The sequence below is a fragment of the Citrus sinensis genome, chromosome 6 (assembly GCF_022201045.2).
Source record: "Citrus sinensis cultivar Valencia sweet orange chromosome 6, DVS_A1.0, whole genome shotgun sequence".
Taxonomy (NCBI): Eukaryota; Viridiplantae; Streptophyta; class Magnoliopsida; order Sapindales; family Rutaceae; genus Citrus; species Citrus sinensis.
Window position 1 is genome coordinate 12,772,443 of NC_068561.1, and position 16,077 is coordinate 12,788,519.

The 16,077-nt window shown below is 31.4% G+C and overlaps 1 protein-coding gene across 1 annotated transcript; it reads right to left on the reverse strand.

The window, feature by feature from the left end:
* Window positions 1-1,690: 1,690 nt before the first annotated feature.
* On the reverse strand, window positions 1,691-3,441 carry LOC102612480 (protein CANDIDATE G-PROTEIN COUPLED RECEPTOR 7-like). Its single transcript, XM_006480651.4, has one exon. It carries the CDS (start codon window positions 3,214-3,216, stop codon window positions 1,897-1,899), a length of 1,320 nt encoding a protein of 439 aa, XP_006480714.1. The 5' UTR covers window positions 3,217-3,441; the 3' UTR covers window positions 1,691-1,896.
* Between the last annotated feature and the right edge of the window lie 12,636 nt (window positions 3,442-16,077).

Consider the following 16,077-nt stretch of genomic DNA (forward strand, 5'->3'; position numbering starts at 1 on the left):
AATAACAATTCCAGATGCGAATAACCACTAGAAAGAAAACCTTCAAAAAGTAAGTGAATCACCCTCTGGCTAAAATGAAATGGTGGCCTAGTTTCAAAAAATATGAAGATACTCGAAGCAAAGGAGCTCTGCAAAAGATATAGAAGTTATAAAAGGATGTATCAGGCATGGCTTCCTCATATATCAAATAGCAAACTTGCAACTTAATGTACAAGCTAGCTCAGTGCCAGGTAAACAGGGAGAACCTTCAGTAGAGGCAAAATGTAGTTTTAAGGTAAATCCAATAAGCAATTGGCAACAGGACCTTGATAACACACAACTGAGACCCATTGGGAAGTAGTTAATGTTCCGACAGCCAAAACCTCAACTAACCAACAGAGCCCCCTTTACACTTACGGTTTTAAGAAGAATTTATTTCTCGCATCAGCAAGATGTTTGTCACACTTGAGCTAAACAGTGACACATGATACACCCCCTAAATTTGAAGGACATGTAATTACAATCAAGATAATTATTTTGGGAGGAGAATACTCATTGGAATCTCTAGCCAGACAAAGTAACAAATAGTGAGGTGAGATTCTCATGGTCAAAACAACTAATGAAGCTTCAAGTCAGATTATTAACATAAGTAAACCTCACTTCCAGATTAAAATCTCAATAAAACAAAATTTCAAGCTCAATATCGCAATTGTATTCCAAATTTGCAACTAGGCCTTCCTTTTTCTAGAGTAATTCATTTCCCCAAATATACACACATTTAAAGACCAAACTTAATGTTATCATATATAAAAAAAGATCACAGCTTACTGGTATGAGAATTGCACATCATGAAGAAAACAATGTGTGTGGACATGCCCTACTAGTAGGCTAACCTAATAACAAACAAAGTACCATTCCCATCTCCCCCAAATAGTCAAGTGATACAGGTCAACAAGGTGGTAAAAGTAATGCAAATGATAAATTAAATATCTTTGTACCCACATTTTCACTCCATATATATTAAGTTACAGCACAAAGCTTTTCTTCAGTTAGCCAACAAAAATGTGTGTAGAAGAACTTCAAAGAAGACTATTCAAAAAGAGATGTAAAAAGATCAGTTATATCAAATAATACTTATTAGGTGAAAATGTTGTTTAAACAGAGCGGTAGCTTTGATGACAATTAAGATATTAACTTAATGGTGAAGGGGATGGAAGGGAAGGAAAGAAAGACAACTTCTACTCCATGACTTGCAGATATTAAATTTGACCCATTCAATTTCAAGCATAAGAAATCACACACTTGTGCAAATGCATGCTTGTCAATTCCGATATGCTCTCATTGCCAAGTAACCATTTAGTTTTTAACGCCTATTTCATTTCAATCCATTATCACTAACAGCTCTTTGCCAATTTTTATTATCATAAACTACCACTACATCAGATGTAAAATAATATAACACACTTTATCCTCCAAACTAACTAACAAGAATAAAATCTGCATAACGTTTGAACTAACAAATAATAATACTGCATGCTTACTTTTCCAACTCAACAGCAATTAACAACAAAAATTTTGTTTGGGCATGTAATCAACCTTCTCAAGGAACAACCAGCAGAAAGCCAAGACTATTTCTGTGATCAGAATTGGTATGGATTTAATGAATAGCCACAAAATCTGAAAAGACAAATTACATGCATAAACAAGTACATTAGCACTAACTCTACTATCAAGAATTCTTTATCACCTTCATGCCACAAAAAAATTCCATTAAAAGAGTACAGACACTATATTAAAGATAAGAGTGATTATAACATAAAAAAGTAAATACCCAAAAAGAAAAATCACGGGGCATCAACAGCAGACCTAATGCTATCAGCTGTCACCCTTGCAAAGTATAGTCACAGTTTGCCAAATTCAAAGCTCAAACTCTTCATCCCTGAGAGCCTGCTCCGCAGCCTCCTCTTCCTCCTCATCAAGAACAAAATACTCATTGGTCTCCAGAGGCCTAAACATATAGAAAATCACAATATAAAATGCCAAACTCGCCAGCTCTTCAGCTGCATTGCTCACCCACTGGTACTTATAAGCAGCGATGGTCTTAAGCGCAAACACCACAATTCGCGTGAAGTACAAGTAACCAATCACAACAATGTAAAACTGCCTGAACAAAGTCAGCTTGGCCAAATTCCTCGCCGCCTTCCCGTCAGTCTTTGACGTCTCTCTCAAAGACCGAATCGACCACACGATCGGGAAAATAATCGCACAACAGCAGATAATATCCACCAACAAAAACACCTGATTCCAAGTCACCCAATCCTTAATAAACGGCCCAGTTTCACCAATCACAACTGATGCTACGTTGGCCAGAACCTGTAACGGAATCACAATCATCAACACCTTCTTCTCCCTCTCTTGCAAAAACGGCTTTAAAAACGACCACCCCGTCCCGATCAAAACGATCACCGTGAAGAGCAAAACGACACGAATAAACTGGAATATGTAAAACAAAACGTCCCATCCGTGCGGCGTCCCCGTGACTTTCACGTAATGCTTATCCTCGGCTGCGCAAATCAAGTTCAAAGCTTTCATTATGAGCAAAATCCCCATCACCAAATGAATCCGATGAACGGATCGCTTATTCGTCAAGCAAATGTAGATCCAGATTCCGAAAAAGCCGATGTACAAAACCGAGAAGAAGAAAAACAACGAAGGTAACTGAGTCAGACCGGCGGAGAGGTAATCCCGCGAACCATCCCGGTCTAAATTGTAGACTTCGGTCTTGACGTTCATGGAGACCTGAGTCTCGGGCACGCAATTGGCGAAGAAGAGGGAGTACTCATTGGGAGCGGTGACCGGGTATGATTGTTCGAAGCGAGAGTGCGGCGGCGGGGAGAGCTCGCGGAAGTTGAACAGACGGAGAATGTAATGAGAATCGAGGACACAGAAGTTAGGGTTTTGTTGGATCTCGACGAGGACTTGGAGGAGGGATTCTTCGGAGAGGAGGAAGAAGCCAAGGCGGGAAGGGTTAGGGTTAGGAGCAGCGGAGGAGGAGGCGACTGAGACGGAGCTGACGGAGATGTTGACGTGGCCGGTGTGAGTGAATCCGAATTTTTCAAAGAGGATCATCGGGCGGGAGTCGGCCGTGATTGTTAGGGATTTGATCTCGGCGGTGGAGAGGGAGAGGAGAGAGAGGAGGAGGACGGAGAGTGGGAGGAGTAAGGGTATTTTCGCCATTTTGGCCGGTGGGGTTAAGTCCGCGGGAGAATTGTTGTGAAGGCGATCTAGTGTTAAAAATGCAAGGAGGGGTGTGAGGAATTTAAGAGTTAGTTAGATTCGGACGAAAGTGCCATCGTAGGAAATTGGGATCTCAGATCTGGTTGTTGTTGGGTGGGAGAGAGATCAGAGATGTTGCGGGATTTGGGGTTAATTTTCGTGGGATGATACGATGTCGTTTTTTTCAATTCGAAGGAATTTTCATTTTTTTTTCCCGTGATTGGTCTTGTCAGGCAGAACGGCTGGCTTTCTTGGTCTTGGTCAATGGGTCCAGCCCAGTCAATTTTGCAAAATGAAACCAACCCAACAAAAACGCTCATGTTGGTGTGGTCAATGGTGTTTACAAAAAAAATAATAATAATAAATAACAAGGAGAATAAGATTATATAAATTTTGTTAATACTTAATGATTTTAACCTTTAATCTATTTTTATTTCTTTGAAAAAATCTATTTAAATAATTACATATATTAATATAGTAATTGTTTCTATTTAACTGCCACTACGCCCCTACAATAAGTTCAATAAAAAAAAAAAATCTTTGTCTGTAAGTTTGTCATTGACAGTTTGTCAGGCCTCAAATATGCTTGAGTAGCTCCCATATTTACCTTAAAAGATTTTGAGAACAACTTTATAAATTTTTGTTCTAGTGGGGTTTCGATTAGTGCATGTGTCTTTGTCAAATTCACAAGAGATAATTCTTTTTTAACAGAGAATAGGATTTGGGCCTGATTTGTTATTTGAACTAGATATGGTCTGTGAACCTGCCTTTCTATTTAAAATTCAAAAGAGTCCACAATATTATCTAGGCATTAATCTGATCTGGATAAACTCGTGTTGAAGTTTTGACAAAGGTTGACTTGTTGGAGAGAGTTTTGTTTTTCAAACGATTAGAAATCTACTGTAAGTTGTAGTGTGGGGGCAGATTACACAAGTGAATAATGGAGAACCGAGTTTGGGATGTTGCCTCAGTATCTAATGTGGCTGTGAAACTATTACAAAGCACTCATGTGCATTAAGGTTTAAGGATGCTATTATGGAATGATTACAATCTAGGAAGTATATATATATTCTTATAGTGTTTTTGGTAGTATAAAGTTAATCAGGATAGTTAATTTAGACTTTCTTAGGTAGAATCTTTGTTCAAGAAAGAGATCATTTGTTAAAAGATGATGGTGAATGGTTGTAACGATAGTTGTTTAAAGGCTTCTAAATAGCTGACAGGTTGTTGATAATTATTTTAGGGTAGGTTGCCATAACAAGATCCCCTCGTGTGTATGGGGTGCTTTATATATAGGTTTCGAGATAAAATCTAGTTAACAAGGTTTAGAAATCTTACTCTTAGGAGGTGGCATGAATTATTGTGTTATAGGGCAGGATTTTGAAGATCTTTCCCTCTTTTAAGAGTTAGAAGTAGGGTTTTCTTATCTGAGTTAGGATCTTAAGATTTACTTCCTGTTATAGTTTTTTAGCTATCAAGCATCTATCTTATAGGGGTAGGAAAAGCACCAAGCCGAAGTTAGGGTTTTAAGGAAGACTTCTACAAGGCCACATAATACTGCGTCCCAAAATTGCGATAATTTAACATCGAAAAAAATTGAAAATAAGGGCTTTCTAGTTTTATGTTGTTTTGGGCTTTCTAAGGTGATTGGTTCTCTATTAGCTCGTTCCATCAGGCACTCTCTTATAGACTAATTTGCTTTCCATAATATACAATGTCATGCACGTGCAATTGCCAATTGTTCCAAGGCCAATAAGGGTAAGCCACCGAATAATTAGATTCAATTTCTTCATTTATCTCCACGAGATAAGCTTCTTTGTCTGCATGTGCATGGATTAATTTTATTGGCTTCGATTTGATCTGCTTGAATTCCACCTGCATGTATGCTTAATTTCTTCCTAGTGCTCCACTTGAATGCATGCATGATGGATAATTAAATTGCATCTTCCTCGATTTGTTTTAATTAATTTTCTTTAATTTTTTTTCCTTTCTGATTCTTTCAAGTAGATTTCTTTTTAAATGTCTCAATTTAATTACTCTTTAATCTCAGAATATATCTAGAATACTAAAATATAAAAATTAAGATAAAAATTAACATAATAAAATATAATTTAAAAAAATAACTAAATTAAAAATTAATTAAAATTATTAGAATATTTAAGACCAAAATAAGAAAAAAGATGGAGAAATTAATTAGTAAAATATAGAAAAAAATGCACTTATAAATAATGCTAAATCTGAAACTCATGTATAATTATTGCCTGAAAAATTTAATGGAATGCACATAGAAGAGGGAAATGATACAGTTAACCATATCAATGATATAGCATTATTGGGTAAGGAATTATCTTTTTAGGAAATACAATTACTTATAAAATACAAGTCTCCGCTATTTGTTAATAGTTTACCACCATCATGGGATTCGGTTTGTTACATTTTTAAATTGTTCAAGTTAAGTTTTGACTAGGAACACTTAAACGCTAACTGACCACTAGAATAAAAAAGAAAGATTCATCGAAAATGCGCAAATTTGATGATCAAAGGATTTTCTAAGCCTTCTAAGCAGTTTGAGAAACAAGAGAAAGGAAAGATGAAAAATAAGAATGTAAGTGGCCACAAAAAAATAAGAAAAATGAATGTTTGAAATCTATCCAAGTTAGAACTTTCAAGAAAGATTACCTAGAAATCAGAAGGAGAGAAAAACTGAGTAAGGAATGAAAGGGTCTACTCTTATTATCGAAGGAGCTCTGATAACAGATCCTTGTTCAAATCATTGGTGGATAGAGAGGTACCCATTATATGGCAAAATCTAAAGATGGCTTCCTCACATGCAAAGAGTTAACACCAAGAGTACATTGATAATTTATGGGAAATAATACAATAAGGACGTGTTGGGTTATTAGAGTTATAAAATATGTTATGACAAATCTAATATTTTAATAAGTTATATATTTTATGCACATATTATGTCTTTATCTAAGTTAGATTAAAAAATATATGAGGTTAGGTTCAAGTATGGCAGTGTGGCTATTGGAAGAAAGCGTCGAGTCTATGTAAGAGGTGATAAAATAGACTGCATGTATTGATATTGCAATTGATAATGGTAATAAAATAATTAATTCTTCTTATGTGCTATAGTTCAAGTTTAATAAAATTCTTTCATATGTTTGACAACTTAGACTATGACGTATTAGTAAAGATAAAATAAATAGGTTGCATAAAAAAAAAAGGTATTATACATAATATATAGGATATAGATTTTAAAATATAAGGTATCATAACTAATATACAAGATATATATTTTAAAATATGTCAACCTTGCAAACATGAAAAGTTGTCTAGAAAATCATTTATTCAACAATGGCATTTATATGAATAATTAGAAATAATTCATACGCATATTTGTGAACCTTTAATGGTGTGTTTACTAAACAAGAATCGGAATGTGTTGGGATTGTAATAGATATGAATCAGAATGGGCTGGAATGAGAATAGAGATTGTAAATTAAAATAAGTTATTTACTTGAACTGTAGAAATCGGAATTGGAATAAGCTGGATTGCCATTAATGTGCTTACTTTGTCTTGGAATCATAATTAAAATGAGTTAGATTGTACCAAATTACTAAAGAGTATTTAATGAACTATTGTCATAATTATTAGTTTGTATTTTAATTATGGTGATTATTTATTCAAAAAAATTTATTATTAATTATTGTTAATAATGTATTAATATATTAATTAACTAATTATAATAATATATTAATTATGATAATTATATTAATAATTATTGCTATAATATATAAATTAATTAATTATAATAATATATTAATTAATTATAATAATGTTTTTGAACTAAGGACAAAATGGATACTTTTGATTTTGTAAGGGGCCAAAATGGTCATTCTTAGGAATGAGAGACTCATTCCACCCCCTGGGATCAATCTCCCATTCCCAAATTGAGGTAGGACCCATTATTTTGATTCCAATTCTCAACTCTATTTTGCGAAGTAAACACTGTTAATTATTTGGATTCCTCAATTCGAAAAGTAAACGCACCATAAGAGTAAAAACACATAAAGGGATGGAATGATTTATTATTTTCATTAATGACTATTGTAGACGTGAGTTTGATCATAAATATGAGGCATTAGAAAAGTTCAAAGAATAAAAACTGGTAGTAGAGACTCAATTGGGAAGAAAAACTAAATTTTTGAAGAGTGATCAAAGTGGGAAATTATGAATAGTGATCAAGGTTGGGTATGTTTATCTTATTTATACTGTGATAATTTTTTTAGGTTTTTTGATTGAATTATTTGCTTGATCTTTATTTCATAGGTTATACATTTGAAAAATGATAATAAAGTGTTATGATGCTGAAAATTTTAGATTTATTACTTTTATGTATGCTCTATGAAGAACTTTTTTAATATTTACACTAAAAGAATAAATATAAAAATTCTAAAATTTAACGCTTCTATATTTAATATTTTTCTAGGTACTAGTAAATATTATTTTTAAAACATTTAAATTAATTAAAAATATATATTAAATATAATACAATGGAAATTAATATAGTAAAATGTACTATCAATGTTGTGCATCATTAATATAATATAGTGCTAATGTCATATAGCATAATACAATATATCTGCATTAAATGTGCAATACTGTATAAACCAATACAATGTGTTAAACGCACCTTAAGACATTGAGAGTTCTTAGAAAATCGTATGTCACAGTGATTCTCAGTTATAGGTTATATCCAGTCCAATGACAATGATATATTTTCAGACATGTAGAGTTTTTAATTTGTTTATTTTTTATAACTTATGTCTGACTATAAGATGCTTATGTCTGAATGAAAAAAGTTAAATATTCTCATTTTTATCTAAATGGCAAAATATGTGAATGAAACTTTAATATTCTCTTTCATTAATAGCCCTATTAAATACATTTATTTTGTATTATATAAATTATTCTTTATTATTTCTTTTATTTATGAGCTTCCTGTTTCTTGTTCATTGCTTGTTCAATTATAATTTTTTATTTCAAGTGAATGAGAATTTTAAATATATCAAGACTTTCGTTGAGTGTGTTTTATAATAGGTGTATCTCTTTTGCATTTACAATTACTATTTTTATGCTATATTTTGCATATTATATCATACATTAATTTTAATTCAAATGATTAAATAATTCATGGTTGGCTTACATAATTAACAAGAGAAAAATCATGTAATTAATATACTAAAAATATCATTATAAGTATCATATAATAATATCGAAAAAATACATGTGCTAATATATATATATATATATATATATATACACACACACTTTGTTAAGGTGCACATCATCATTTTTTATTATTTTTACTAATAAAGTAATTTATTTATAATTTGTTGAATGCCTAATTAATAAATATAAGTATTCATAACATTTATAAGATTATATATGTCAAAATATCATACTTAAGATGTTTTCTTTTTACAAACAAATAATTTATACTTATATTAAGATATTAAAAAAATGTCATTTATATGTACCAATTCAGATCTTTCAGAATTTCAAATAAAAAAAAAACAGTACCCAAATTTTCTTTTGAATATTAAAAAATAGACCTAATCTTTCTAAGTTCAAATATTGAAACTGCAATATTTTAGAGCTAATTTAAAATTAAAACAATCACCCATTAAAAATGGTGCATTATGTTAGGAGTATTTTTAAATTCAGCCTAACTTTGTCAATTTATTCTTATTCTTTATTTTAATTGATGCAGCCCCTGTGAGAAAAGCCCATTCACCCTTTATTTTAACTTTTTTTTTAAACAATAACCATATAATTTTATTATATAGTTACTTAGTCTAATAAATTAGCTTTATTAAACAACTAATAAAAATGGATAAAAAAGGAAAAAAAAGAGTGGCAGAAACATAATGAGAAAGAGAAAGGGAGAGGAAGAGAAATTAGAATTATAGAGAAAAAAGAGAGAAGAAGGAAAGCACTAAAAGAAAACTTGAGATTGATACACCTGGATTGCGAGAGAAAAACATCAGACTTCAGATTTTTAGTATAAATTAACATTGGGTCTCCTGAATTTAAATTCGGATTTTTACAATAAAGTTTTGGTGAGGCTTTTTCACATGCACGTATGAATTTTGAATTTTTGCCAAGAAATTGAAATGATTTTGAAAAAAACCACCATGATTTTTAAATTCTTGTACAGACTCTCTATCATTGAATTAGGTTTCCAAAACTTTAGTGCATGCATGTTTGAATGTTGTTTAAGTAATACGAATTATGTTTTGATAGGATCTAAAAGTCTTTTATACCATGTGCATGTCTCTTAATTTCAGTATAATATGAAGTCATGGATGACAAAATCAAGTGATTGTGAGTCAACTGTCCATGGTTCTAAAATTGGTATCTTGGATTTGTAGAATCATTTTGGGCCTAGCTGACACTGCACTAATTTTGCTATCCAATACAAATTTCAACATGCTTTGAGCATGCATGTTCTTAAAGTCCACTTAATTTATTCATGAATCAAAATGGGGACGATATTAGTTGTCATCGTAATTAGATAATTTTACTATTATTTTTCACTTATAAAGTAATGTTAGTGAGAAAAGAATCGGTCGAGCAAGTGACTACTAAAGCGAGGTAGGTAGTTTATGTGCCTTTAGGGATTTTAAAAAAAAAATGAAAAGCATGATTGTTTTTCATCTGTTATGAAATAATGATTGTGGTCGGCTTTTGTTTAGCTTATGCTTGGTTTGTCGACTATATCTGTTAATGAAATCTACCACTCCTATGCACCAGTTCCATTAATAGACCATGTGGAATTAAATATATGGAAAAAAAAAGGGCCACGAGATTTTAAGTATGGTAGGATCAACAGCTGAAAGGTGAATATAAAGATTGAAGGGAACCAGCAGAATCAGGAAGTGGTGGCCCAGTTGATTTTATAGTGAGATAGAAGAAAATGTGTATGTGATGTTTAAGTGAAATCGGGGAAAAAGTGAAAAAACAATAAAAGTGAAATTGAAAAAAAATGATTAAAAACACCAGAGAATTACTTGATTATTCTTGCATTTGTAGAATCATTATGTACATTAGCAAATCTAACCCAATGGCATTTGAAATTGAAGGGGTCAAACACCAAACAGAAAAGCGTGGAAATGAAATGAAAGGAAATGATCATAGACTGAAGAGATGTGAACAAAATTTTTAAAATATTTCAATCTAAAAGTGAAACGAAAGAATGAGGAAACGGGCCATGATTCAATATTGAAAATGGCAACATATGTTTCATTGTTCTTTTTAAGTTTAGTTATTTACTGAAGGAGGTGCATAGATATTGACAAAGGAAATAGTTATCATATATGAATATGTTAAATGTGCAAGACGCGATGTGGAACGCAAGGAATTCAACGGTGATGAAAGAAAAAATGATAGAGAAATTGAGGGATCACAAAACAATGTATGTTTTTTACATAAAATAAATGAATGAATGAGTTCAAATTTCTTTATCATGTTATTATTTCAATGTAAATGGTAGTGCAAAAATGATAATGTAGGGGAACATAAGTGAAGAGAGGCAACAAAAATTCTCCAATGAAGAGATAAACGTTAAATTTCTTTAGAAATTGATGTGAAAATTTCAAACTTTTTGTGACATATAAAAAAAATTCTAAATTCGCAAGTATTGTGTAATAGCGGATGATTTGGTCAAACAAGGAAATTGGAACATTAGCAAAGATATCCGACCATGTCAATATTCATAATGATTCATATTACACAAAAAGGCAATAATGCAGGGAATGATGTTTCGAAATTTGATACTCGGTGTGCCCCGGAATGATTTGGAAAAGTGGTATCGAATTTTAGTTAAAAGTAGAATGAGGCAATACGAGAAATAGGATTTGAAAATTTTGCGAAAGTGAGATGTGAGAGGTTAAAATGAACACTTTGTACGAGAATAGTTGATAGTAGGAATGGCAAAAGTTCGGGTTGGGCTCAGACTTGACCCGATCAAAAAAATTTGAAGCCTAACCCTAAATAGACCCGAACATTTTATCGGCCCGACCCAAATCAGGCTAACATCGGGTTGGGTCCAACCCGACCCTACTAAAATAGTTTTCTTATTATTTTAATGTTAAACTATTTTTTAATATTTTATTTTTTATTCATATTATTTTAATATTTTCTTCTATACATGAACCTTAATTAACAAGATAAAAGCAAAATATACAATACAATTAGTCACAAAATAATTCACAAAACAACCAATTAATAGGAACAATTTTTTAAATTCAATTCCATAATCAAACTTTAAAAACACACAATGCGATTAAATTTAAAAAAAATACAATTCAATTCCACAACAATTTCAACCCCACACACAAATTAATTTCAAAATCTAACATAAAAAATATACAATACAATTAAATAAAAAATACACAATATAATTCAAATAGGGTTGAGTCATCTTAAAACCCGACCTTGACCTGAAATTTGTTTGGAGCTAAAAATTTTAGCCCGACTTTGACCGAAGACTCCAAAATTTGAGTCAAAACCCTAAAAATTAGGGTCGGGTCAAGCGGACCAAAAACAAGGTCGGGTCAAATTGGTAAGCCTATTTCTTCCCAAGTTGTTCATATATAAGTGTTTCCTATTTGTTTTCCTTGGTTTATGTAAAATAAAAAATAAACAGGAAGCATGTTCTTTTTAGTTTTTACAAGTTAGTGCAAGCTATAACTAGATATAGGAAGGAGCATCCTACATACATTAATGGTTGTCTATTTCTTATAGAGGTTAGTTTCCGTCTATTGTTTAAAGTGGATATATATTCCTTGCATTAAATATAAACATGTTTTTCAAGGGTGTCACAAAGTATGCTAATTCTGGTCATTTATAAATATAAGTGTTATATTTTCACTTCATTGTTTATGGTAATATTGAAGGAGATCTTTCGAAGGTTCCCATTGTATTATGGAACAAGAAAGATATAATATGCTTCATTAAGTGATTGGATAAACATGGTGGTTTCTATAGTAAAGAGATATGTTCTGTGTTGATGTAATGCTTCATTGAATATAAATATAATAATTTTGCTGAAAGAACATTATGCTTGAGTTTGTTATGAGGTTTATTAATAAATAGTCTAAAACTTAAGTGATATCTACAAATACTAGTCCTAAATATAAGCTCAACCAATGCAGTGAACATTCATAGTGAAGGAAAAAATAGAGCCAATCATTTTTTATCAGATTCACTTTTGTGATTAAAAAACATGATTCATAGGTAGAGGATATTAATAGGTTGTCAGTGAATATAGAGGTGCTAATCACTCGTGTAGAATCTCAAAATATGTTTTTACATGACATGATATCAATGGTTAAGTCATATGGTTCGTTGAAATCTCCTTGCGATTGGGACACATTTGTGACAAGAGGTAGAAATGTATGTGATAACTCTAGGAAATGAGAGTTATTACATCAATTTTAGACTTGAATCAAGGTCACTTAGAGAATAAATAAGGTGTTTTTATTACATTTTGGTTACCTTTTGCATAAACATTCATTTTAGTTGAGTCTTAATAAGTTTTGCTTAAATCATAGTAATTTGTGCTAAAAACAGGTTTTAAATTGTAGGGGTTAAATTCATGAAAGGATGTTTAGGCATGAGAAGAGCAAGAGGAGAAAGGAAGATGACCCCAAAAGAAGTAAAGCACAATCAAGAATAAGGCAGTGTTGTAGCAACTGTTAGAGCAACCAGTGTTGTAGCAATCTGAGAGCAATGCGGGAGAAAACTTAGACTCGGGTCAGCCATAAAATCGTGATCTGCATGTTTCCTAATTTAAGCACATGCACGCTCATGGGCTTTTGCAATATAAAAAGGAGAGGTGCACCACATAGAGAGGCGGCAAGGAAAATTATCATTAAAAGAATTAGAAGGAACGAAGAAGAAGAATATCATAGTTGAAGAGTGTTGTTTCGGCAACATTAGAGAATCGTGCAGAATTACTTGGCTTTGATTTTCACCATGCTCAATTTATATTTATCTTCTTCCTTTAATTGATTTGATGTATTCCGAGACCAATATGTTTATGTTTATTTCTCTCATCCAGATTATGAACTAAATTTACTTGTAATTGTGTGACAATTAATCCAATGGGTTCTTGACTATTCTTATATGTTGTATGATATTGTTGTAGCATTTTACTCTAATAGCTTTTATGAATATAACTGTTATTTCGGTTGACCACTCATTTAATAGTTTCAGTTAAGATAGAGCAGCAAAAAGGCATGACTTAGCGGACATTATTAGAGTATTACTTGTTCTTAAAGCGAGTTTCCTGGATTAGGTTATCATGAATCTCATAAGGGCAATACTTGAAGTTAAGATATGTGACACTCTAGACATAGGTGTTCACCTTGTAGGGTAGAAAGATTAAAGGTTATAATGTCGTACCATAAATATATGAGCAACTGATCATTGTTAGTAGATTTAAAGGTATGAGACTTCCAACATGCGATAGCTGAGGATGCCAATTTATTCTGCCTGGTGCTGCAGCACTTATTCTAACAACTGGTGCTAATTTGGTAAATAACAATCACCCCATTAAGAGAGTTTGATCATTCAACTACTATATTCTCAAATGAATTTTAGACACAGTTAATTTAGTTTATTTCATTACAATATTGTCTTATTTAGTTCTTATTTCAATTATTGATTACGATAGAAATTATTTGACAATTGTTTGTTTTGGTTTCAAGTTGAGTTGCGTTATTGTGAGTGCTATAGCATTTTGAATAACATTAATCCATGTGGAGACGATCTTGAATACTTATCACTTTATTACTTGTTGTGTATACTTGCACATTGGCATTGATAGTTATTGCTTACAAAATTTACCAACAGTATGCTCAACCTACCAAATAGAGAGACTTTAGAGGGGACTGGAGAGAAATTTTAGCAAATGGATCTTAATTGTAATGTGATTGGAATTTACAAGAAAATAACTGAATTTAAATGTCAAAATATGGAGGACAAGCACGACGTGTTTGTTGTAATGCTATTATAGTCAATTTTGATTATATAATCACATATAAAAGGCAATTTGATATGTAATTAAGTCATTTTTTTTCAAGTTAAAAGATAATGTTTCAAAATCAATTCCTCTACTGAACTCGTCGTGCATAGTATTGGTAAGAGTGAAAAATGTCATTTCTTGGTAAAAAAAAACTATAGCTCACCTATATCTCCCTTTAGAGCAAGTCCATTTGTAACCTCAAAGCAGAGTATGAAAAAAGAGTCAATGAAGATGACAAATGGCTAGTGTTTCTTTATTGTTCTATATGAGTATCTTTGTAGTATATAATGTATGCAAGTTGATATTTGTTTTATAATTTACCATCACGTTGAAGATAATGTTTCACAAATCATTTCTCTGTTAGACTCGCCTATAAATAATATTGGTAGGAGTTTTGAAGTGAATTTTTCTGAAGTCCTAACAATATCACATTTAGAGAAAATATACTTTACTACATTGTTTGCACTTTATAGATCCAAGCCATTTGTGGTGACGACATTGTTATCAGACAATGACTTGTTTTATCATATGCATTGGACGATAATCTAGACAAAGATTTAAAAATTTCAACATGTTTGTCTTATATATTTTATTAATAACTTTATTTGTTTAGTAATGCGCAATATTAATAATATTTAAGGAGAGACTTATTGAATTGAAAATGAATTTTTTTTGTTGAGTTGGAATGTTATCTTTAAACCCATTGGGATGGATTCACAACGAGATGCATTGCATTTATTATCCTTCTATTGTACATACCATCCTAAGTAGCTTTTACATCTTTTATGTTGCAGATTATTACAACCATGACTAAAATGTTAACATACCAAGAGAAATGCAAGTTGCCAAATTCAAAAGTGGACTAGTACTTACCTTTGTAATTTTTTGTGAGTATTTCACATAATAATTTTGATGTGGCAATTTTGAAATATTTGTCAATAATATTATGTTCATATATGACTTAGACAATGTGCAAGATGAGAGGTAGTAACTTGAGTTGTTTCATGCAAGACATTAATTTTTAGAAAAAGTTTATATTGGAGTTTTCTCGTTGTTCTAAAGTCTGTATACGTTATGGCTAAAAAGTTATACAATGGTGAAAGTGTAGTATAATTTCAGCAAATTATAATTTTTAACGGTTGTTTGACTGGGATTGTTATAGATTTACATTTCGATACATGAATTGTCATTGGTACTTAGTTATTGTTAATATTTCAAAAATGCGAGCTAATATTTGGGATCCTTTACATAGTCATAAAACAAGCAATCGCATGTAGAACACACTGAAAATATTATTAGTCATTGTATTCTTTAAAATTAAGAGTTGTATTGATTACTATGAACATAAAAGTATCCAAGGCTAACAAGTATTAATTTTATTTGTTCATTGCATTTAGTAGCTTTAGACTTCATTCTCAATGAAGACATCAAAAGTTTACATGAAAAAAGAATTAATAAAATATGCAAATATCAACTATAATCAAAAGTACAATTAACAATATATCTATCATGATAATGAACTATTACAAATATATATCTATACACACACACACTCACGCTACAAATTTTGTGATAAGTTAAGTGTATTGGAAGGAAGACATTTTCAATTATTTAAGACGCACGTACAATGCCAAATAAACTAGATATATATGATATATACCCAACAATACTCATTATTTAGTTGTTAATAAGCCAACAAATGAAGAATGTTTTATAAATATCT

Bases quoted from the DNA above. Each gene is read 5' to 3' on its own strand.
- LOC102612480 (XM_006480651.4), bottom strand. From the start codon at position 3,216: ATGGCGAAAATACCCTTACTCCTCCCACTCTCCGTCCTCCTCCTCTCT.